Raw genomic sequence first — 25268 nt, 5'->3', positions numbered from 1 at the left:
CTTAAATTCTCAGTGTTTCTTGATGTGGGACAAATCAAAGCTTCCAAGGCCTACCTACCTAGGCTAACTCCCCATAGCTGCAGAGGTCTGCATACAACACAGCGCCTTTACTTCCACTTCAATAGCTGAATTTTCTTTTTCACTGAGCTGAACTAGTACAAAATGTCAGAGAACCCTGAACACCTTTTTCTTCAGTGAAACTATCTTAATTGGCTATGCTTAAACTTAAATTAATTGCAATGAATAGATGTTAAATGTATTTTGATTTATTTATCTAAATAGATCCATTTTCTCCTTTCTGTTGTCTGAACTTCCATTTGTCCTTGGATGAGCCTTCTGGTTAACAGCACAGCGAATCTCCACTGATGTGTCACGTTTTTTTTGCCCTCTTTCCCATGTATCTAGTTTATTAAAGAATACTGCTTTCTTACACACCAAAAAAACCCCAAAAACCACAACTTCCCAAAATACAACCAAACGTTCTTCTCTAAAAGCAATTCCTGCAGCACTTCTGGAAGACAAAAAAGAAAGTTAAATGAATGCAACCAAATACAAGTATCCTCAAGCCAAGTTCTGAAAAATATTGTCTCCTTTATTTTTCCACAGGTCTGGTAACCATTCCGAGTTTAACCTGCAGCCACCCATTGTGCAGCCTTAAAAGAAAGGCAGAGGGGGTGAGGGATGGGGTAGGAAAGGGGGCAGACTAATTACTAGAGCAATCAGTTTCAAAATCTTTCATTATCGGCAGGTACATAAATTGTGAATGACAGTAAAGTTCAGTACTTTAATTCAAGTTGAAGGTGTGCCAGACCTTACTCTGCACCAGGCAGTTGCTGTGCCCAGGGGACATCACTGAGGTGTGGAGGTAAAGTCTGACTTCGTGTGACAACTGCACATCCCCAAGGACCTCCATGTGCCCAGATGCTTGGTCACATGCAGACAGCAGCACTGTACAGAATCATGGAATTATTAAGGTTGGAAAAGACCTCCAAGATCAAAGCCAACTTTTGACCGAACAGCCCCCTGTAAACAAAACTGTATCACTGAGTGCCACATCCAGTGACTCCACCACTTCCCTGGGAAGTCTGTTCCAATGCTTAACAACCCTTTCAGTGAAGAAACAGAAATAGTCCCATAACTCTGACGGGTCCAAAAGTACCAATTTTAGCAACGTTAGGAGGAACTGTTCACACTCTTCCGGCAAACTTGCAGTTCCTATGCTCTTTAATTCTCCCACCAAACTTGCATTCATGGCAGACTCTCTCTTCCCTTCACTGCACCCACTCTCCAGCCCAGTAATTTCAAAAGCCTCCCCTCTGCAGGGAGGAACAAGCGAGAGAACAGAAGGAAACCGAAACTTGTTTCAACACTGCAGCTTTCCTCCCCCAAAGCAGATGATCCGCGTCTCCATACTATTTACATTTGTGTATTAAAGTTTCTTGCCAATTCATCATTTCATTGAAAAATAATCTGGTTCTGCCCTTTTCTTGTACTTCATGAGTGCTCCTTGCCCTTTCCCCACAGCCCAGCTGTAGCATGAAGGGTTTGGGGTACACTACTAGGCCACGCCCTACCCATGCTGGGCTTCTGCAGCAGGCACAGGAGGGAAACAACAGGGAAACGAGAAAGTCTGGTTTACCCCTTTTCATCATGAAAGCTTTGCAAGTCCTCAAGGATACAGGAAGCAAGAGGCACTGAAGTCCAAGCCAGTACTGGCTGTATCTACGACAAAGGCAGAGAGCACTAGAGCACAAAATAATTATTTTCCATAGAAAAGAAATATAAATTCTTCTGTGAAGTGGAACAAACCAGAGGCTGCCGACTTCTACTCTTAGGCAAGTCACTTGGTAGCAACTGCTCAATTATGGAGCTCTGATCAAGCACTCTCAGAAGGCTTCTGGACTGGAAGTTCAGGTTTGGGTTGGTTTTCCTGGTTGAACTGACTGGAGCAGTCTGGATCACAGGTACTGGGCATCTCTGATGGTACTGTGCTGAGATACTCTCCAGCCACATACATTTAGATTAGCACCATTTCTCTCACCCCAAAGTTCAAGCATGCAGTCTTCCTGAGCTTTAGGACCAGTTTTCCTGAGCTTGCAGTTCACCCTGCAGTTGGGTCCCTGCACAGAAAATTCCAAAACTGTTAAAATTCTGTTTAAATAGCTCAAATGGTGCTTCATGGCTCCTTTTGAGAGGAAAGTGTGTGTCTAGGAAAGCCACAAAACATACCTGCAGAGATGTTGAAGTTCAAGAGCCACAGTTAAAATCACCAATAATTTCCACTGTTCCCATCAGCTCAGCTCCACTGAAGAGGCCATGTGAGTGGAAAGACTACCAGGCAGGACCTGCAGCTCCTCTCTCCACAGTGAAATGAACATCAAAGACAACTTCAGGCAATTCAGAACTTCTGCAGCAGTGCTTTAGCAGTAACACAAGGGATCCTCTTCTCACAGAAACACCATTCCAGGGCTGCACAGATGGACTGGACACAGGTGCTGCTCTGCTGTTTCTAAAGATGCAGTGGCAGCAGCAGCTCATTACTCCTCAGCTCTCATTTCCTCCCACGGCACACTGGGGTGACAACATTTGATGGCTGATGTTGGAGAGCGTAATTGAAGTTATTACAAGGCAACCTACACACTCACTTCACCATCTGGATGACCTTTTTAAGGAGAAACCCACCCAAAACCATCTGCAGCAGCCTATATAACACTGAGAACATTTCTGTAGATGCAGTAAGCACTACATAAAGACAGGGAGAAGAGCAGCTATGACTATGAATTTATGGAAGCAACTACAGAAGCTCAGTGTGTTAGCAACAAGAAAATCTCCTGCAAAAACAACTTAAAATGACTTTATTTTTTAAGTATATTAGCACAATATTTACAAAATCATTTCATAAATAAAAACAATTTCTTGGGTAAAGACTATAGATCTATAGATATTTAAAATGTCTATATATTTATATATACACACATATGTACACACACAAATGAAAGCATACAGTTATGAACAACTTTGGTTTTAAATTACTGGTGGGAAAGAGCTGGCTGGGTGTACTAATGACTTTTTAAACTCTCTTTTAAATTCACACCTACAAGAAATCCAGCTCTTAACAGGATGGTGTGTTTCTCCCATTTCTGGGGCCGTGATTCTGCAGCCCATAGACAGCCGCTGAGCTCCTCGTGTTTTGACAATTCCTAGGAACAGCTTGGCCTGATCCCACGGTGACACAGGGGGGTTCTGCAGTTTGCATTACAGAAATTAACATAAAGCTATTACATATGTTTTTTATAAGGCAGAATACCTCAAAAGAACTCAACAGTTGATTTGGTTTTTTATTCCTCTCCTAAGACTTTCATCTTACCAAAGGGAATCACTAGTTAGAAACACGGAGCACTGCACAGTACTTAACTAGAAAAATTTTTATACTGAACTGTAGTGGAGAACCACTTCCCATCTTTATCTAGATATCACTGAGATTATGGAAAAACCTGTAGCAAAAGATTCATATGTAAGAGCTCAAATCTTACATGAACACTCCCACTGACAAAGTAGGACAGTGTGAGCCATACATGCTTCTCCCAGGTTTTATGGCATGGATGACCTTCTTCCCTATGTCCAGTACCACTGATCCCAGTGAGGGCTGGCCCATGGCTTGCTTTAAATGGCTCAATCCTACAGCCTTGGCAGGAGGGACGATTACAACAGCACCTACTGTAAAATGAGACACTCAGTTTTGTTTTGTTGAATTCTTGATGTGACTCAGAGCTCAACATGCAGAGACCCAAATCCCTACACTATGCACCCACAACATGGATATGAACCTTAGCTTGTAACATTCAACTCTGAGAAGTGCCAAATTACTCAGGATCTTTAAAAACATGGATTTTATTACATGACTGTTTGGCAACAGCTTTCCAAACCAAGTTTTAAATTGTTAGAAGGAGAAAACCATGTGTGCCTTTGAAATACAGTACCTTAGTACAAACAGGAGACAGTGTCAAGGTTTCTACAAAGCATACACGAAGTCCAGAAACAGCCAACTATATTGGAACAACTCTCAAAACAGCTGTAAAACATGGCAGAATCTCATGGAATGTACAAGTCCTAGTAAACTGGTTTTTAACAGTATCACTTAAATATGTACAGAAACTGAGCTTCCTCACTCCTCATCAGCTCCTCCTTTTTGTTTTACGTATTTGTGATAAAACGGCAGCAACACAAACTTGGGTCAAAAATTGTATAGCTCTTTTCCATTCAAGAAAAGAACATTTTAAACTCTGTCAAAAATACACTAAATAGGACAACTCCTGTTTTTATGAAGCATCCACGACTTTCACAAATTCACTGAGTTAAGAAAGCCTGAAATTGCTTCCAGTTCCACACACTGCACAACATGAACACACACAAGAACCACATTCAGCATTAGGATTACCAGCTCCTGTGCTCTGTAATTCCAGTGCTGAATTAGGCTCCAACAGCTGAGCAGTTTCTCATCAAAGGATACAGAGGAGGCACGGAGAGCCCTCTCACTAGACAAAAATATCAGCCACCAGAGCACACATGACTACTGTCCACAGAGAGGAATACTAATGTCTCATGGAATTAGAACTCTGTTAATAATTTCAAGAGAGCTGGGAGTAAACTTTGTACTTACGCAACTTTGTGTGTAACTTTTTATTCTTTTTTTATAAAAGTTTGCTGAATGTCATAAAAGATGTATTTGTACAATCTCTACTTCCTGTTTGTATCACACACATAGACCATACTTTGTCCATGCACACAAATAAAGAAAACAATAGTCTAAATGGTATTGCAATCTCTGGGCTCAGCAGGCCCATTATCAAAGCAGTGATTAATGATAGTTTTTGAAAATAATACCACTAAGGATTACTGCAGGGAGACTCTGTACTGGGCAAATAGTGCTTTTTATATTCTCACCCTCGACCATCCCATATACACCATAACAAAAGAAAATAAAGATCACATGTGGGCAAACACACATGTTCCTTGCTACAGCTGCTGTGACTATAAAATTACATCATTTATATCAAAAGCACTTTCGCCACACATGCAAAACAACTAGATTCCTGAATTTCTTCTTGTTGAGTAGTGCATCTTCAAGGCCACGGTGTATCAACAACGGTGTACTTTTTATATACGCATCACATAGCTCTGCAGTTCTGGGAATTTAAAAAGAAAGACAAAGAAATATTTTGGGAAGAACAGCAATGTTCTGTGCTGCCTATGCAAGTTACAACTTAAGAAGTCTTCTTTTTTCATTTCAAAATTGAAAGCACATTTAGCATTCAAGTAGTAGAAAAAGGTGTTGCTAACAGCAAGTGATGTTTCAGCCCCTCCACAAAAGAAAGGTGGACACTGTGTTGGAGCTTTCACTCGTGAATTTGAATAAGCTGAAATGGCTCACAGGCTCAGCTGTCTGTCCAACCCTGTCCAGATACTCTAATGCTAGTTTTCTTTCACGTATGCCATTTTGTAAGCTAGTCAGCTTCAGCATCTGATTCATCCCTGCTTCAGTTTGTGTGTCAATTTTCCAGGGAAGGTTAAGGTAGAAAGCAGGTAGAGCTCAAAAGGTTACTGCCTCCAGCATGTGAGTGAGAGCACTTGCCTTCCATCTGTAAAACCTTCTGTCACTGGTTAGGAGCCATCTTTCAGTGCAGAAAAAGCAGACAAGCTTCTAGCTCTACCCTAAAATGAAATGGGTAATTGGCAATTTCTGTGCTTTTGGAAGCTCTATCTCAGCACTAGAAGGCAGGTTTTCATAAGCCTGTATGAGACCCAAGAAAAAACAGGCAACTTATTTAAAATTGGATCTCCAAGCAAAACTCTGCCTTGTTCTTCAGCAGTATGAGGTAACTGCAGTGAGCCCATCCTGATCTTCCCTTCTGGTCTGCTCCGAATGCAATGGACTGGCAAGTATCTATCTGTTTCTTCAGCAGTATGAGGTAACTGCAGTGAGCCCATCCTGATCTCCCTTCTGGTCTGCTCTGAATGCAATGGACTGGCAAGTATCTATCTGTTCCCTGATCTCAAACAATTCTGTGAAGAACAAGCAGTGGCCAGCTCTGGAGCAGGCCCTGCCTTCCACTCCATCCAGCTCAGATTATTCTAACTGGTATATATGTTTATCAATGTGTTTATGAGACACCAGTGCACTTGTCCTTTGTACTGTAGAACTGCTTGTATTCCTATTGCTTTAGAAAATAATTAAATGGGATATTTGGATGAACCATGTAGTAGTCCTAAGTAACACAAACCAAACAGCACTTGGTATTTGTAAGGAAGACTGTTTTTAAAACTAACTCATACACCTTTTTCCAATTAGAGCTAACTAGTACCTCATTTATTTGCACATTGTCAATTCATGCCTCCTAGAAACGGCATGATATAAAAATATTTCAAGTGAGCTAACAGATTTGGAGTGGCCTTACTCTTTATCCCAAGTAGCAAAATGTTGTAATTGAATGCAAGACTCCTAGGCTAAGGGTCTAGTGATACCTCATGACAAGCTTGCTCAGAATTCAGGAACAAACCTAAGTACCAATAGCATCAACAAGTGCTTTTTTTATCCTATTCCCATGAAAAGTATAATTTCTGAATAGAAAAGAATCAATACTACTGTTTTGTTTTCAAACCTTATCATCTAGCCTAAAATTAAGCTGTTCAATGAGAGCAATCTGATTGGAATAAAATCAAACAAAACCCAGAGAATTCAAGTAATGCCTAAAGAAGGGGGGAGGGGGAGAGAGTTAAATCACTTTCCTGTGAATTTTCATGAAAGATCACCAATTAAATGCATAGAGAAAGCTTAGTTATATCAACAATAAAACCCAAAAAAACCCCAAACAGAACAACCCACCACCAAGGAAACATTCCAGGCATCTTTAATACTACATGAGCATAAAGGAAACAAAGCTATTTGACCAGAAACACACTATTGCACAGTTCTCTCACTGACTCATCCTCTTCACTGTTTAGGGAATACACATTCTTCCCCTCTGTTTGATATACAATACACATATTCTTTCCTTTCAATAAATATAATTTGAATAAGAACAACACGTGCCCTGAAACTTGTCCTCCAGATTTCATCAGATTAGCACTGGGTAACTGTAAACATCAAAGCCCTCAAATATTTAGCCATTAAAGTAAGTATCTGTTAGACTTACCATCATTCTAACATCACTCCTTTTGCATCTTTAAAAGTAAAAAAAAATGGATTAGTAATGAGTGAAACAGAAAGGAATGCTTCATAATTAATATTCAGGTTAATTCTAAACTTCAGGTTAGAACTTGCTACTAGTCAGCATGCCAATTAGTGAACATAATAGCAAAAAAAATTAAGTATCAAAGCCATCCCTTTTTCACTGTAAATTTCCCTCACCTTAAGTGCTGTCAGTTTCCCAACACCATGAGAGAGTTTCCCCAACCCAAAGAAGTGCGAAAGAATAGAGTGGGAAGGAAAGATTTTGCTGTGATTGTTAAGTATTTCAACTAAATAAATCCTTATGAAGAATTAACATCAATTTTCAAGACTAGTCCCTCTTTTTCCCTTAAAAGCTGGACATTTTGCAAAGCAAAGAGGGTGGACATATAATATTGTGAGATACTGGATTTGTCCTAAAACAGTCAAACAATGCCACTGGCTTGCAAGCACAGTGGAATAGAACAGGCAGTCTGGAGCTGCAGGCAAAATTTCATCGAGAAACTAAACTCTTACTGACTCACAGAGCCACATAAGTTGCCACACTGATCTGCCATCTCAGTGCTGGGGTACTAGGAATTAGAACTACTGGCTCCATCTTTATCCACAATTAATCCCTTAATTAGAAGATAAACCTTGAATATCACCTACCATTTAGTGGTTCTTCTACAGCTTTCTGCAAAACATTTAAAAATATATATATGTATAAAAAGCCTTCATGTTTACTTCTGGCTGGCCACAGTTAAATTACTCTAATTGACATATACAGTAAGTAGTGATTCTACAAAAATGAAGAAAGCTTTATGTTAATCAAATTAATGACTAAAGGTCTGAGAAAAAATTGTATCAGTCAATAGCTGCATTCTCCAGGCTGTTTTCCCTTACTGTGATGTTTACCCAGATGAAATACCCCTAGGTGGCAGCAGAAGCCATGCAGATACTAGTTTTTAGCTCTAAAAACTAACTGATTATTTCTGCCATTTGATCAATGGTTAGTAACAAAGCAGCAGGACTAAAAAAGAAAAGAAAATTAGTAGCCAAGCAAGCCAAGTGGAATTTCCTCAAAAAGAAATACACGACAGTTGTGCATTTAGTCTGGTAGACAATCATCAGAAACAACACACGCAATCTACAGAAATGCTAAAAAAAAAAAAAAAAAAATCACTCCTTGGTTAAGATGGCAGATTTCAAAATAGACACTGTTTCCCTCTTCGACTCAAGAAAATCTCAAGAGTAATTTTTTAAGTGTGCCCCGGTGTCAAAATGATGCCCTTCACCAATATTAAGTTTTCCATAGTCTTTAGATGACACAGAATCGAAGTGTATGCTTAAAATTACTTCACATCTATTTATTGCCTCAAAGCACAGCAATACAGGCTGAACAGCCCTTGATGGAAACAGGCAGCATATTAACACACTCCAATTTCCACCAGGTCTTTCCGTATCAGCCATAACTTCATGGACACAATTCACATCACTTGCATTCCTCTGCATCTTGCCCTTGGCTATCTGCAGCTGCAAAAAACTTATTTGTACTTGCTGTGGTTTCCAGTGACCTCTAAGTTTTAAAAACTTCTTTTGATTTCATTCCTGCCCCCAGTTGGGAGAGTAACATGATGTTCATTACTGTGCTGCTGTGGCTATTTCTTTATTTCTCAAATCCTTGCTGCCATGGAAGACCACCTTGTGAGGAGAGGAACTCATAAAGAGAACAGAGTTCCCATCAAAGGATGCTATTTTGCATGCTGGTTTCTAGTTCAAAGTTTATTTACAACTAAAACTAAGAAAAAAAAGAACTTCCTCTTGCCCCATTTACTTGTAAGTACAAGGATGTTAGATAAAGGCAAGATTTCATTTTGCATGAAGCATATCTTCAATTCATTTCTCAGCTCATTTTTATAACATAACTCTCTCTTAACCTCTTTATCTTCTATTTTTTTTTAACTCTGGGCACTTCTAATCCTTCCATAAAGAAAGGCCAATCCTCTGAAATACTCTTCCTTAAAATGAAAATGGATGAGGCAAAAGCAAAGGAAATAAAAATTAAAAATCTCTTGTCCTAACTGCAGTCAGCTCTCACTGTTAGCAACCATCTTCTTTCAACAGCTGGGTCTCAGGCTCTAGACTGGAGACCTGAAAATGTGTCTCAAATGATGGCTGGCATCTAAGAGCTGGGATGAGTTAATAGTTGCCAGATCCCCCTGCTACAAGGAAATTTTACTGGTATTTTACAGCTGTGCCTTTTCCCTTGCTTCTGGAAAACACCAGAAATCAGGCAGTTCACATTCATGGATCATTCAAAAACACTGTGTAAGTCTGTGAAAATTACTGGTTTGGAAATTATTATTCTACAATTTAAAACTGACTGAAAAACCTTCTTTAAAAAAAATCCAGGTATTTTTCAATTTGTTCTGTGTTACCTAAAGACAGACTCTCTCTGTTCAGAAGGTCTTATCAAATTAGGGTGCATTACAAGCAAATCAGAAAAAAGGTCAAGGCTATGCCCTCTGTATAGCCAGGAACTGAAGAGAATACCAAAGGGTTCTGGTGTAGAAGACCATAGGAAAAAAACCTTTCAAGTCTTTCTTACAGGCCACCTGGATGTTTTGCACTCACATTAATGAAAAAGCTTTTTAATAAGGTGAGCAAAATGTCTTTTAAATATTCAGGTGGAAGAGCGCATTGTGAAAGAAGGCCAAACTTCCCTTGACATCCACCACCTTTCAGTGACAGCAATGGAAACTCCATTTGGGCACAACAGTTGGAGCAGCCCTAGGCCAGGGTGGCAATTACAGTACTACAGACACACTCAATAGGGACAATGGAGACCACCAACTCACTCAACATTGGACATCTGTTACACAGCCAGAACTGTTGCTTGCTACCAACCTGGTCTGAATTCGAACTAGTGAAGAAAGGTTCAGTATCTCACTACATTCCCCTGAGCCATCTAGTCACCCCAAATTTATTAATTTTAAGCTTACCCCCGGATGAGGATGATCTTTCATTCTGGAACCTAAAATAATTACAAAAAAGTGACCAGGCAGATGAATGAATGTCACAATCAACCAAATAAAAACACAGAACCGTAGAATTGTTAAGTTTGGAGAAGACCTCCAAGAACATCAAGCCCAACCACTAACCCAGCACTGCTACCTTCACCACTAAACCATGTCCCCAAGTGCCACACCTAAACATCACTTCCAATGATGGTGACTTTACCATGTCCTGGGCAGCCTGTTTCAATGCTTGACCACCCTTTCAGAGAAGAAATTTTTCCTAATATCCAATCTAACCCTCCCCTGGGACAACTTGAGGCCATTTCCTCTCATCATGTCACTTGGTATTGTCTACTGATAAAACTTGCAACAGAGTAGTAACACACATAACTGAAGCTTCCCCTATCCAAAGGTACTTAATTTTATGATCTGGAAATTCTTAGGAGCCTCTAAGCACTCTTCTGTTTAGGAATCAAATAATGTTATCACGTCCAGTGTGTGAATTGCCTCACTCGGGCACTCAGGTGTGCCTAAAGGTGAATTAGGCTACTTCATTGTGCTTATTTTGGCATGTTAGAATCTACATTAGACTTCTTCAGCCAGCACAATCAAACCAGAAATGCAACATTTATGCAGACCAATACCACATAGCACTAAAGTCAATACAAGTATATACAAGTAAACCAAAGTCAAAAAAAATGAATTTATTGTTGTTATTAGAAGGCTTGATTCATGTCTGCCATAGTTTTGGCTCATCTTCATTTATCTTGGATATCAAATATTAGGCTTGTGCCTTAATTTCTTCTCTACTGGAAATTCTCACTGTCTCAGGGTCTCGTATTTCTGGCCATGCCCACACATGGTGTGTACCCACCAAATCTGGGAGACTGCATGGTTCAGTGCAGACTTGTGACTGCACTCACTGTAAACACTTCAACAGCTGGAGCCTGGAAGAAACATATCCTCTGTGTCCACAGAAGGTGGAAACAACAAGGTGTTTGAAGAGCCTTCATGCACAGCTTGAAACAAATGTCACTCTGACCCAAGCTGTAGAGCTGTGGTATGCCAGCACTCCAATCACACAGAATTTCTGAGTTTTGCTTATTTAGCACATCTTTATGTCTCTCATCTTTTTGAGATCTGATGAACAGACCAGTTTCTGAAACAAAGCCTTGCTATTCTTTTCTCCTGGGTTTTAAAGTTAAATATGAGGAGAACCAGGATTCACTAAAATGAAACGTGTGCATTCAAACTGCACTTCTTTAACCTACCTCTAACCAGTGCAAATCAGTAGGCAGATTTCACTTCTTTAAATCCATGTTTTGATAAGCTTTTGTCACCAGCATCCCACAACCCACTCTACAGTATCCTTGACACCCTTTTGCTCTCTTCATTCTAAGCTTGCAGAACTTGAACAGCAACATCCCTCCTACAACTGAAATGCTCTTCCTTAAGAAACCTGGCTATGTTGATCTTGAAACAGTTTATGATGATAAACTGTAGGTTTCTTAACTCAAGATTCCCCACATGCTCTATGAAACAAAGCCAACATATACAGACAACTTTTCAGCAATTTTTAAAACTATGCAACTGCAAAATTGCACCTCGTGCTCAAATAAATTATGTCTACTTGTAAGGAAAATAATGCAGAATATTAGGTGCTACTTACCCATAATAAACACGTAAGCCAGACTAAGCAAACTTGCAATAGCCATAATAGCTAAGCCAGCAATCAGAACAGACCCATGTAACTGAGGACAGGCTGGGAAAAACACAATAAAAAAAACTGTATCAACTGACAGAAAAAAAGCACAAACTCTTATTTTCAGATATAACTGATTAGTAAAATAAATAAACCTGATAAAGACAGGCATGATTCATTTCACTTTCAAAGCTATCCCCAAACTACTGCTGCATCTTTCTTTTCTTGTGTACATTCCTTAGTGACACAGAGGCATTTAGTGATTTATCCAGCTTAGCTGAACTATTCTACTACTTTAGGTACTCTATTGTAATTCACTGCAATTGAGAACATTCTTTCATCAACTGTACTGTAAGTTTAAACTTACATCTTCAATCCCAGCTCTGGATTTTCTCTGTTGTGGGGTTCTCTGGTGGCACAGGGGAAGGCAGGGAGGGGACAAAGGGAGGCCAGGGGCAAGGATAAGGGACATCACTGTGTGTGGTGTTTAGCTGGTGTTCCTTTACCACAGTGACAGTTTTTCAGTGATGAAACAGAGCGTCAGCCACAACCACACTTACAGCCCAAGAACACTTCCAAGTTCACTATTTCTACATTTACCTTCTCAATGTGCTTTAATGGTATTCATTGAAATATTCATGAGCTTAGTTGCATACAAGCAGAGATTAGCAAGGAATTACTGATTTAATCACTGAACATGAGAAAATTATTATTATTTAATTTCTAAATACCCTAGGCCTCAGAAAGAACAACAATAATAGTCACCCAAAATCAACACTAGCATGCAAAATTAAAACAATTGACTTTTTTTTTTAAAGCAGCTGCTCACAGAATGCAGTCATGAAACTGATGTATGTAATACTGCCTTTGGGCTATTCTTCTTTCACCAGATAAAAAAGCATTAGCACAGTAGTCCTAAACTACATTTATAGGAGTTACTAGCTAACATTCCATGTAGTGAAGCCATTTTCACAAAATTTTAGTATTAGAAATAAACAAACATCAGGTGTAGACGAGTAAAAAGCACACTTTCATAGAAGACGAACTGCTTACCTGGGACACACAGTGCAAAACCAACCACAGCAATTATATAACCAAGAAGTTTCAAACCTATCAGAGCCAACGTTGCCTGCGGTAGACTGTCAAAAACTAGGAAAAAAGAAACAAAATTATAAAATTTAACTACAGAGACATAAAAGGCAGATAATTGCATAAAGCTAGAAATAAGATTCTCCTGAATTCTAAGCTCAGCTAGTCAGCATGATAACAAAACACGCAAGTCACTGCAAGTCAAGGCTCTTTTATGTAGACACACACATAAAATTATGTAAATATAAATAACATTATAAACAAACCACAAGTAGGAAAACATGGAACACACATTCTCAGAGCTAGTTATTCAACCCATTCCCTAAACCCAGGAAGGGAGAGCAGAAATCACTCAGGTGGGAGATGTGCTACCCTAAATGTCACTGTAGCAGGTAACTCCTTCAGTGAAGCAACTCAGCCCAACAAACACAGGCTAAACATTTTGTTTCAAGATACTGTAAATGTGATGAATCCCAGATGCTACTGCAGCACCTGTTTATATAAATGAGAATGTGTTGTAGATTATGGGAGGAGCTCAGTTTTTTTCTATCCATATGTTAGTAAGTAAATAAATACTCACCAATTCCAAACATGACGTACTGAAGTGGTACCAAAATCACCGCAGGGATTACAGTTAGGCCAAGACCAGCTTGACTCTGTACAGTGTAGCCATCTGCAAACATTTAAGTGGGAGTCAGTAAAACCAGAATTGTTAACTGGATTAAAGCACAAAGCAACAAACATAAATCATTAACATCCCCAAGTTTCCTGGGTTCAGAAAGAAATCCCACTGAAGCACCAGAAGTCATTCTCTAGTCCCTAATATTCACCCACAGCAGAAGGATAGAAAATATACATAAATTTGCAGTCTGTATCTTCCTGTGATCACTCGAGGGCCTGATAATCCCAATGCTGTTTCTGCTGTAGTCTGCGTATTTTTTTACTTAAAAATTAGTAGGTGGCAATTAATAGGTGCTACTAACTTCCATACTACAGCAGAGAAGAGATTCTTTTCTGCTCTTATTCCCTTAAATTAAGGGAGCAATTTTAATCACTTACCTTGGACAAAAAGAGCAGCGCCTACACCAGCTACAACTGCAAAGATGACAAGTGCTACAATACTGCACACTTTCCTCTGAGATTCAATTTCATACTTTAATCCTTAAAGAGACAGAGAGGAAAACAATCAGACATACAGACTCTCTCACTAAAACACAGATTTATGATTAGAACTCTTCCTAAATAAGAAACTCAAACTCCTAAAAATTAAAATTATGTACATTCCTTAGACTTAATTTGTTTTCATTATTTGATATGGTTAATATGGCTTAGTCAGAAAAATGACACCTGGCATTGGTGTTCTAATCAAATTCTTACTTTCTCCTTCCATACAATTCAGGTGATATGTTATCAGAATAACTTTGGGACATGGTACAGATTAATTCGGGTAGATGCACTGCTTTTAAATGTCTTTTAAATGTTACAGTGATTTTGTTACTCAGGTGAGTGTCAGGGATTTAGAAGTTCCAGGTCTCATTCTCTTCCTTGTGACACCTAAAAAGCCACTCCTATAAACAAAACCCAAAAAAACCCTCACCTCAAACAAACCAACACAATAACCCCCCAACCCACAAAACTAAGAAAACATACATTCCCAAGTATTACACAGAAAAATCATGCCCAATTTAACAACCTATTTAAAGGCATTAAGTACTATTGGTGGATTCACAGGTTATCTGAAAGAGTACAAATTAAGGGGAAAAAAATGCACCAACACAAACTAAAAAATCCCAGCAAACAGTAAATACACCCATATTTATTAAGTTAGAGGTAGCACAACTCTTCCCCAGAGAGGCCAAGACCTTTCAATTAATTGCTCAAGTGCAAAAACATCCAAGCTGAAATTACTCTTACGAAATGACAGTGCTTCTCCATGAAATGATTACTTTCCCAAAAATGTTGAAGTTCTGCTATGAATGCAGGACAATGACAATTCCTGAACAGGTAAGAGGTTCTTACACCAGTATAAAATATGAAAATCAGGAATACAACAATACAGAAATAAAGTAATTTTTAAAATACATATCATTTTTCAACCTTTGACCATGGATGGACCTTTGAAGAGTCACCTAACACTTCCAGAGATTCATTAAAAAGTAATAAAAGAAGTTATATATAGATGGCTGAATATGTATGTGACTATTACAAATCACTGAGTGCAATTTCTTTCCACTTCTTACAGACTTGACTCTTAGCTGAAATATTTTTTTTAATTTATTTTTTAGAAGTCTACAAATTGAAAAAGCCTGAAAAACCTCAAAGACTGATGTAACAAATTGCATCATCTGAAAGGCCAGGACATAAAACACACTCTACATTGCACAGATGTTGGACACCAGTGTATAAAGAGCATCTGAGGATGTCTGACACTGGTGAATGCATGTATTGCCTCCAAAAACATTTAACAAAATCACTAACGTCAGTGTTAAATAATAACTCAGCCAGTGCTAAAAGACTAATGAAAAGTTTTACACTAAGAAGAGAGCACATCATCCTTCTCTCATATCGATTTTTATGGCCATATAATGAAACATTTTTGAATTATTCAATAATGTCATGGTGAATCAACAGTGAAGAAAAGCTTCACACACACCACATCTCTGTGTATTATCTGGATCAATTCCCACACATCTCTTAGATGTGAGCACCATCTTTCATTTTACATGGATGCTTTTATGCATAGAAGTGATTTCAGGACAAATCAGTAACTGCAAAGAATTAAAGAGTCAATACTTACCAATAACACTTAACTGAGCTGCACACAAAACAACAAGTAAGCTCATCAATGATATGATGACAGCCCTTTCCACTAGAAGGAACCATGATCCTAGAGAATAAACAAAGCAAAATAGTAGGAAGAGAACAAAAATTGAGGCTATTGGCTTTATATTTATCATTCTTCTTAGGCTACACCCTAGATTGCCCAATACTGTATGTAATTTAGCTTTAAGAATTATAATAGGCTAAGAAACCTATGTCCTCTACCTATGCATTTCTCTCTCCCTGATCTGTGCGACAACCTACTTTTTCAGTACTTCCCTAAGTTATACCAGTGTTTTCCAAACTGGAAGTCTTAACTTCCACTGGAGCAGAGAATATGTTGGTGCTAATTTTTGGCACTACAAGCTACTGAACTTGTGGAACTACAAAAATCTCTGTAAATCAGAAAAACAGTGTATTTAGGCTAAGCAGAGAAGATATGAGAAGTCCAATTTGATGCTTCCTCAGCTATTCTATTCTACTTTCAACGGCAGTAACTCCAGAAGAAATCCCAATGTGTGGTAAGGAATACAGGAGAGCTAGCCTAGAGTGAGAGGGAAACACTGCCTTGTTAATTTTAGGTCTTCCCAACATCATCCATTTAGACTTTTTCCCCTGCATTTTGGATGCCTCAGGCTGTTCAGTCATGCTTTAAGACCCTGTAAGCCACCTTCCAACATAAAATTCTGAAAATATCTCCACTGAACTAGAAAATGCAGTTAATTCTTGCATCTCTGCTCATATCTTCATTTAGGCTCACTCAGTGGAATCCAAAGTCTCCATTTCTTACGTTATACTTGCCACCATTCCTCTGCCTGCACATTTGCTTCCAAAGAAATTTCTCATCTTAATGAAGATGCATATTTGTTGCATTTTTTCTCCATATATAAAAATTCTATCTGTTGCTCCAGAAATATGTAATTAAGCAGCAATACCTCCCAACTTTCAATGCCAATTAAATACCCTGAGGACAGCTTTTAAGTTTACAAATTTCCCTCCTTCCCGTCCCTCCCCGCAGAAGAGGTCACAGAAGATACAGTGCATACGACAGAAATACAAAGCAAACGCTAAGCTGAAGGCAAGAAAATGGAGAAGTATCTGCGAACTTCTTAGCAAAACAAGGTAATTTATTGAATGGTTTAAAGGAAGACTTTTTGCTTCATTTGCAATATTAAAAAAGCAACTAATACTGGACAGTAACTTCAATGCACAGCGACCTCTCCCTAGATAAGCCAAATCCCAGCTATGCTGTTCGATGATTAAAGAAAAAGTGCACTTCCCTTCCTCTGTAGCATCTCCAGATGACTCTATCAAGTATGACAAAAAGAAAGCAGCCAAGAAGCTTGGTGTCTGCTGGGGCTTCAGCATGCAACACAGAACCACGTGTGGTCCAGTCCTGGAGTCTGAAAGAACTTACTGTACAGAAGCGCTTGCAATACTGCAGACACATGCAACATGCAAGGAAGAGGAACTGTTGAATGCATTTTCCTGGCACTATACTTCCCTTACTCTGGTGCTTTATAGTGATCAACTAAACTCCTGGCATAAAGCAGTATTTTGAGAGCCAATATAGGGCAGTCAGTTCCAAGCTAAGAAGAGAGACTTCCAGACTGGGGGGAAAGAAGAGTGAAGAGAAGACGTAAAAGGGAAAAGAAACAGGAAGAAGAGAAGGAAAAGAAGAAACAAGAAGAAGGACAGGGAAAAAAGAGAAGAGAAAAAGCAGCAAGAAAAGAGATGATGAAGAGAGGAAAAAGAAAAGAAAATGGGGAAATTTGACAGTCACTCTCCTGATCAGGAAAGTGTGTGTGCACAAAGAAGAGAGCGCTTGCACAGAAATCTTGCTCCCTCTGCTACCACTGCCTAGGTGAAACCAGGAATTCTCCAAAGAGAGATGGAGGATAGCTGGCTCTTGTATAACTATCTTTGTAAAAGCATCAATTGGAACATGCTAGTAGTGACAGAATGAATTCATTGCTCAGAAATGACAGAGTGAAGACTGGTACAGGATTTTCATTATCCACTAACCCTTTTCAAAACTCACTTGCTACACTTTCTTCTATTAGCTTATTGTCTCAAGAGCCTCTCTAGAGCACCAAGGAGGAGCGAACAGCAAAAAGTTGTGCAGAAGGACTGAAAGAGAGAGCAAGCGACTGTGTTACCTTTAGCTACCTAAGTTTTGCATTTTCTAGCATATACACTCAAACCTAATGTGACCTCAAAACTATGAATATTTCACTAACCGCATCTTTCCTCTGGTGTTTCACCGCTGCAACTGACAACTAGAAAATGAAATTAGAAAAATTATATCAGTTTCCTGCTTTGTTGTCTTTACACAAATTCCAAAATTATAAACACAGAGAAAATAAAACTTGAAAATGGGACTTGATTCTACTACATTCTCAAGCCTTGCTTCCTCTTCTGGAGCTTAACACTGAATGGCATAAACAGTCAAAAGAGGCTGAGTATTTTGTAGCATCTTCACTTTCAGTGGCTGTTCCCCTCTCAGTTTCAGGATCACATTTGCTTTCCAGAGTGTATGGTTAACTCAACAACTAGACCCAACTGAGAATTACACAAATGTCTGCAGCAGGACACAAGCAACATCTGTTTGAGCTTCCCAAATATTTCATATGTGCTACACATATGCAACACATTCAGTGCTTCTGACCAGGTCTCCAGAGATAAGTCTCCCATGCAGAACAGATAAAGAGGGCACACCTATGTCCAGTGACAGTCACATCTGCACAGCACTGGACAGAGCACACATGTACAGCAAAACCCATTATCCAACAGCTGAGGCACTGGAGAACGTGGGCTGGGACGGACAAGATAAAGTAAAATAGCTCTCTAGATGAGAAATTAATTTACTGAATCGCATTCATTTTAACATCACTTTAAACACCATCTTTTGAAGATGACATTTAATGCTAGAAAACCGTAACAAGTTGCCACCTAGCAGTAGCATTTTCAACCTCACTAGAAAACTGCCTACCTTCAGATTGAGTTTTAGAACTCTTAAAACAGAATTTCTATTAGTTCTACCTGTAGTTTTCCAGTAGAGTTAAAGGTTGCAAGAAGCAATTCTTCCAAGAAAAGATTTCTGCAGCCACTGTGATGGATGTGCACATTTCAATATTATGAAGATATCAGGAAGATGATCGGAAATACATAATGCAGTAACATGAGACTGCTGAATATATCAGCATCTATATAATTAAAAAGATGTGGGAAAGCATAGCTTTTCCTATACTGGACCTAAATAACCCTCAGACATTATTACAGAATGAAAAAATGTGTTCAGATCTTTCCCATGGAAGCACTCCCCTCTCATTTAAACCAAAATAACACAAATTAGCTTACAAGTTAGAAGGCCTGGGTGCTACATTTTTTGTGTTTTCACTTTAAAGGAATACATTGCCATGTTCATTATTTTTCTCTTTCCCTTAAGATTTTGCTTGCTTTCCCTCCCAACAGGTTCTGAAACAATAGCAGGCAACTCACCTGAGCTGTTTCTAAGTTCCATTTTTATTTCTCCTACGCTGTTCGATTCTATTACTTCACAGCTGTAATTTCCAACAGTTGCTTGTGCACTGCTGAGCACCAGTGAGGCCACACCCTTGATTAAATCCGGCTGGGATAACAATCTTGCAGATGAAAACGATGGATTAATATTAAACTCCTTTTTTCCTCCATGATAAGAAAAAATTATATCTCCTTGCTTTTTCCATGTAACAAGCATCAAATTCTCATTGTTCTCCTTCAAATTAGTCACGTAACAAGGTAAAACTACAGTTTCATTACAGTCATTTTTTTCTATAACACCTGTCCCAACAAGTGACAACTGGGCAGAACCTATGAAGAAAAATGAAAATTGACACATTCAGAATTATTTCTTAATACTCAAGAACAAAGAAGAAATAATTACAACAGGTGAATTGGAAAAACAAAACAAACTCTCCCGTAAAACCACAAAAAGAAAATCATGCTTTAAGGGATCAACAGAAGATGCAAAAAAGGCATTATTATAATACTACTTACTCCTCTACACAAACTCAGCCATTCTCACACCCATTTAATGTATAGATACCATAACGTATCATAAATTTAAAAAAAAAAAAGGGGGTTGCCATTTATTTACTTGGGACGCCTCTCCTATTTCACATGCAGGAATACTGCCTGGTTTCTGCAAAGCATACACATAACATTAACCACAGGCTGTCCCACTGATGTTCAGTTTTTTGCTGCTGATCACACAGGTATCTGTGGTCCAGGCATCAGCTCCACACAAGCTTCCTTTACAGTTCATTAAGGACACAGGGGAAAAAAGTCTGACTTTCACACTTTTGAGAGAAGGCAGGCAGGGCAGCCTAGTCAAGAAAGCTCTGTCACTTGTTCCTTCTTAGCTCTGAAGGTGGAGCCAAATGCCCATAGGTTTAGATCACTTCTTGCAAACTCCGTCTCTTTTCCTTTCCAACGGAGAAGGTGCACACACAATACCATGCATTAAATAAGATTACTACTTAGTATTTGACTGCATACACAACAGAATTGAAAATGGAGAACTTGTAAAAATGACCAACCTGTATTACAAATCACTGTGACTAATGTCTCTAACAATAGCATTCAATGCAGATAAGGAAAAATCAACCTCACAAGATTATGCTACCACTGCTGAGTTTTCCCATCTCTCTCCCACACTGCACACAGTTCTAAAACAGTAGTACTGCCTGACCACTGCTTCAAGAAAGACCTGAACCCTATACCAAGATTTTATCAGAAATGAAGATCCATTCATCATTCCTAAGAGTATCAGAAATTGTAACATCAGTATACAAATTACACCAAGAACCACAAGAAAGAGGTTAATTCAACTAGCTTGGCTGTAAGCTATGAACGGTTTGAATATTTTATTTTCTCTATTTTTCCTTGTTTGTATGAAACCATAACAAAGCTTAATAGCTTTCTTAATAATAATAGCTCCCCCAAAGTCCCAGAGACATTAATAATTCAAAATGCTTTACTACATCCATCTGATAAAACCAAATATGGGAAAGGGTATGTAAAACAAGACAATCCCCTAATACTGTAAGCACTGAAACTTAGAAACTGGAATTGCTCCAGGGACTTCAAGGGAACTACTGGTACTCACATGTATAAAACCAGCCCAGAATGATATGTATTTAACAACTAAACCTAATTAGGGAAGGGGATAGAGGAAAAAAAAAAGGAAAGGGAAAAAAAGTTGTCACTATTTGCAGTAGCTCTTCCCCCTAAGACATTTAAAAAGCACTCCTGTTTTAACTATTGCTTTAATATTCTCACACAGATTCCTGGATTACTACTGAATATTAAAAGCTTAAAATAAACTGATTCTGTATATATTATGCATGACAGCACTTCACAAGGAAGGAAGAAGTATTCTCTGGTTTACTCACTGTGTTGCATTGTTAAACTAATAAAAGCAACAAAAGCAGAACAAAGGGAAACTATGCACAAACCTCAACCTATGCCCTAATAAAAACCACACAATTAAAACCTTCAATGGTTCTTTGTGGAATAAATTTCACACCTGTTTCACACTCAATCATGATAACAACTCTCGGGATTTTTCTTTTTTTTCAGAGCCAGCACATTGACATTTTGTAGGAAGAATTTGTTCACCACTGGCTCCATTTCACCAAGAAAGCTGATTTTCAACTAAAGGAAATACTTCCAAGCATTTACAAAAGTCAATAAAAATCCCAACCATCCTGAAGGAATTAGAACAAACTTGAGAGAAATTTTCTCCCTGTTATTAGCAGAGAACAGCAGAGAGCTGTCAGTTCCTGATTCCAGGGCTCTGCTGGTGGGTAGTCAGTCCATGGGAGCCGGCACGTTCCGCCTGGAGCCGGAGCAGAAGCACTCCTGTGAGCTGCTCCAGCAGCAAGTGCTGCAGGAATGAGGTGCAGCTCCAGCTGAGCACACAGACATGGATTTGCAGGATCGTGTCCTCTGCGACCCGGCTGCTTTCACAGAAGAGGCTGTGCGGCTGCTCTCCCACTAAAGGGAGCCCGACTGCTTCCTGCAAATGGTACTTCCACTGCCAACTTCCCAACAATTCTTCTGGTGGTAAGAGGAAGCCAAGAGAACTCTCTCCCAATAGTTACCAAATCCTGCAGGCAGTGGATTACTGGGTGGGCTATTAGCCTCCAACTTTCTCGTAGATTATCATCTTAGAAGTGTCACATGAAGGTGACAATTTTAGAGCCTTACACTAAGCAGCACGGGGGCTTCTGAAGAACTTGCAGTTGCAAAGCTGCCACAGAAAGGTTGCGGCACATGCAGTGCAAATTCAAAACTGCTGCACACGGTTGACAAAACTGGTTAAGTTTGGTCACTGCACCTGATGGGAGCCCGCCTTCTCATGCAAACCATGCTGGGGCACTTGGTATTTAAGCCAATCTACTGCTAACCCCAGAACCCAGACTGGAATTTCAACACTAACTTTAAACACGCAAGTTTCAATGTGCTGCTTACTGAGAGAACACTACAGCACCTGCACCTTGGTGAAATTTTGTTAGCTCTGTCCCCTCACTGAGTTTCTTCTCAAGGCAGAGAAATAAGAGCTTAATATTGTGCAATGTCAACTGCACATCAATGGCACACAAATCTAACGTTAAAGATCAAGAAATACTGTCAACCCTAGACCTTGTGCAGCAGGGGACCAGTTTGACTGTTTCAGGAAAGCACACGGAGCTGAGCTGCCCTAATGCACAGGGAGGTAATAACCAAAGCTCTGGGTATGCTGTCCCTCCTCTCCCCTGCAACTTCTGCAGGGAGCACCCCACCGCCAGCCCCAGGGAGGATGCAGGGAGTGGTGGTGGTAGGGGCTGGATGACAGCGGCTGTTTTGTGTGTGTATTGGTTTGGCACGGCCTGGTTTTAGGCAGCAGGGGGGGCCACAAAGACGGCTCCTGTGAGGAAGCTGCTGGAAGCTTCCCACCATGTCCAGCAGAGCCCATGGCTGATGGCTCTGAAGATGGACATGCTGCTGGCCAAAAACTGGGCCAGTTAGAGAGGTTGGTAACCTCTGTCATGACACATTTAAGAAGAAAATCGAAACAAAGTTACAAGATTTTGGATTCTAGTCAGAGAAGAGGAGGTGAGAACATGTGGGGGAAACAACATGGCGACACCAAGGTCAGTGGAGAAGGAGGGGCAGGAGGTGCTCCAGGCGCCAGAGCCGAGATTCCTCTGCAGGCCGTGGTAATGACCATGGTGAAGCAGCTGTGCCCCTGCAGCCCATGGGGATCCACGGGGGATGCAGAGATCCACCCACAGCCCGTGGGGGAGGTGCCCGTGCCGGAGCGGGTGGATGCCTGGAGGAGGCTGTGATCCAGTGGAACACCCGCTGGAGAGAGGGGGGCCCTGCTCTCACGCTGCAGCAGGTGCGGTGTGGCTGCTGCTCATGAGAGTGGCCCACGCCGGGGAAGTTCATGGAGAACAGTCTCCCCTGGGAGGGACCCCACGGCCTCACACGGGAAGACTCCTCTCCCGGAGCAGCGGGAGGAAATCTCGGTGATGAACTGCCCAAGCCCCCATGTCCTGTCTCCCTGCGCTGTCGCTGGGAAGGAGGGAGGGACTGGGGAGGGAAGGTGTTCTAAGGGCTTATTTTACTTCTCGTTATCCTCCTCTGACTCTGTTAGTAGTAAACTCACTTTGCAACTTAAGTTGAGCCTATTTTGCCCTTTAAGTGTTTTTCCCGGTCCTCATCTCACTCACGAAGCGTTCGTTAACATTTTTCCTTTTCCCTCCTCTGCCCAGCTGTGGCAGGGGAGGGTGAGCAAGCGGCTCTCGTGGGTGCCTGGAGTTAGGCCAGCATCAAACCACGACAGTGTGTGTGATTATGTGTGTGTCCCCGCTCATTTCCCAAATGATGGCGATCTACCACTACGCACCCGCAGTCCCACACGCGCCTGTTGCCAGCAGAACAGCCGGGAGTTCCGGGTAGAGGCGCCGCGAGTCCCCGCGCCGAGCGGCGGCAGGACGGGCGGCGGCCGCTCCGCCCCGCTGGCCCCGGGACCGGCCCCCGCCCGCCACCACCACCACTCGCCCCTTCCCTTCCCGCGGCTCGGGAGAGAGGCTCAGCCCTTCCCTCGCACCCGCCTCGCACCCCGGGGGGCCCGCCCGAGACACCGCCGGGGCACCCGCCCCGGGACTCGCTGGAGACGGGGGCGCACGGGAGGCGCCTCGGGGCGATCGCTGCGGCCGCAGCCGGAAGAGTCAGGACGACGAGAGAAGGGGAGAGAAGACAGGAGGGCGGGAGCGGGGCTGCGGCGGGCACTCACCTGCGCGCAAGGCGCCGAGCAGCACGGAGACGGCCAGCAGCCACATGGCGGAGCGGCGACGGTGGCGCGGCCGGGCGCAAAAACAGCTCGAGCGGCGCCGCAGCGGGCGGGCGGCGGAGGAGGAGGGGGCGCTCCCGCCGGTGATTGGCCGCGGCTGCTGGCGCGGGGGCGGAGCGCGGGGCGGGCCCGGCTTCACGGAGAGCCCCGCTCCCCCCCGGCCATCGCAGCAGCCCGCGGGATGCGCTGCGGTGGGCCTTGTTTTTGGTGATGTTTTGGATCTTTTTAAAGTAATTCGCACAATGTGTGTCCAACGCTCGCCCGAGCTCCCGGGCTGCGGCGTTGTGGTTCGTGTTTCCCCGCACGCACAGCGGAGAGGGTCGCGTTCGGGGCCGAATAAAATGGCTGCCAGGGGAGGAAGTTGCCGGCTCCAATAAAAGGGGAAGCGTTGACACAGTGACTCCTCCACCGCTTTATTGATTTCGAAAGCTCTTGATTTTTTTAAGGGTAAAAACCCCGTTGGGATAGGTAGGGCCGCGGCCCGGCGGGGGCGGGGGGGGACGGAGGGAGCGCTTTCGTTTCCCGCGTCCCTTCCCCTCAGTCAGCTGATGCCGGGAACTGAGGGCATCCTCCTTCTCGCTAAAAGCCTGTGGAAGACCGGCCCTGCCAGGGGCACGTCTGCTCCTGGCTGCAGTCATATGCACTAAGTGCAAGTGAAACACAAGGTGTTCAAAAACACTGAAGAATTTATAAGTGATCAGTTGTTGCACTTCATTTAAAAGCGAGGATAAGTGCTCCCTTTTCCTGCGTCTGCGGTAATACATACATTTGATTATTTCAGCAAATGATGCTTCAACAAGTTTGTTTGTCTTTTTTTTTTTTTTCCAGGAGTAGCCCTCTTTAGAACTTCTAATGTAGAATTGTCTTAAAATTTTGTTCTCAAACATACATGTTGGTAAAGCAGTAAAAAAAGGATTGTTAAATGTATTTGGGGAGCACACATTTATGTACATTTATAAATATGTATATATTTATAATGTTGTTACAAGTCCCAAAGTTCGACAGAGGACAAAAGCCAGGGCAGAATCAAAATTCTGCGGGTTTTGT

At 41.3% G+C, this 25268-nt stretch overlaps 1 protein-coding gene across 7 annotated transcripts; it reads right to left on the bottom strand.

Annotated features, from left to right (window-relative positions):
• Nucleotides 1–574: 574 nt before the first annotated feature.
• CD47 (CD47 molecule) lies at nucleotides 575–24284 on the bottom strand. Of its 7 annotated transcripts, XM_017731815.1 has the most exons (12): nucleotides 24165–24283; nucleotides 19340–19690; nucleotides 18079–18117; nucleotides 15816–15905; nucleotides 14078–14179; nucleotides 13599–13691; nucleotides 12983–13078; nucleotides 11897–11989; nucleotides 10213–10244; nucleotides 7880–7904; nucleotides 7194–7221; nucleotides 2828–5186 (listed from the first exon to the last, which is right to left on the bottom strand). In XM_017731815.1, exons 1-11 carry the CDS (start codon nucleotides 24208–24210, stop codon nucleotides 7196–7198), a joined length of 993 nt encoding a protein of 330 aa, XP_017587304.1. In that variant the 5' UTR covers nucleotides 24211–24283; the 3' UTR covers nucleotides 2828–5186; nucleotides 7194–7195. The 7 variants fall into 7 exon arrangements, with proteins under 7 accessions (XP_017587306.1, XP_017587308.1, XP_017587304.1 ...); XM_017731818.1 differs by lacking the exon at nucleotides 7880–7904; XM_008631703.2 differs by lacking the exon at nucleotides 18079–18117 and having other exon boundaries at nucleotides 24165–24281.
• Nucleotides 24285–25268: the final 984 nt, after the last annotated feature.

Source organism: Corvus brachyrhynchos, unplaced genomic scaffold, assembly GCF_000691975.1.
Source record: "Corvus brachyrhynchos isolate BGI_N302 unplaced genomic scaffold, ASM69197v1 scaffold3, whole genome shotgun sequence".
Lineage (NCBI taxonomy): Eukaryota > Metazoa > Chordata > Aves > Passeriformes > Corvidae > Corvus > Corvus brachyrhynchos.
Note: the sequence above shows the minus strand (reverse complement) of the source record. Positions and strands in the feature narration are given on the sequence as shown.

Excerpts from the sequence above, each read along its gene's own strand:
- CD47 (XM_017731815.1), bottom strand. The coding sequence starts at position 24,210 with ATGTGGCTGCTGGCCGTCTCCGTGCTGCTCGGCGCCTTGCGCGCAG. Across the intron at positions 14,180-15,815 it reads AGCTCAGTTAAGTGTTATTG|GATTAAAGTATGAAATTGAA; the intron begins GTAAGTATTGAC and ends TGTCTCTTTAAG. Across the intron at positions 10,245-11,896 it reads GGCTTACGTGTTTATTATGG|GTTCCAGAATGAAAGATCAT; the intron begins GTAAGTAGCACC and ends TAATTATTTTAG.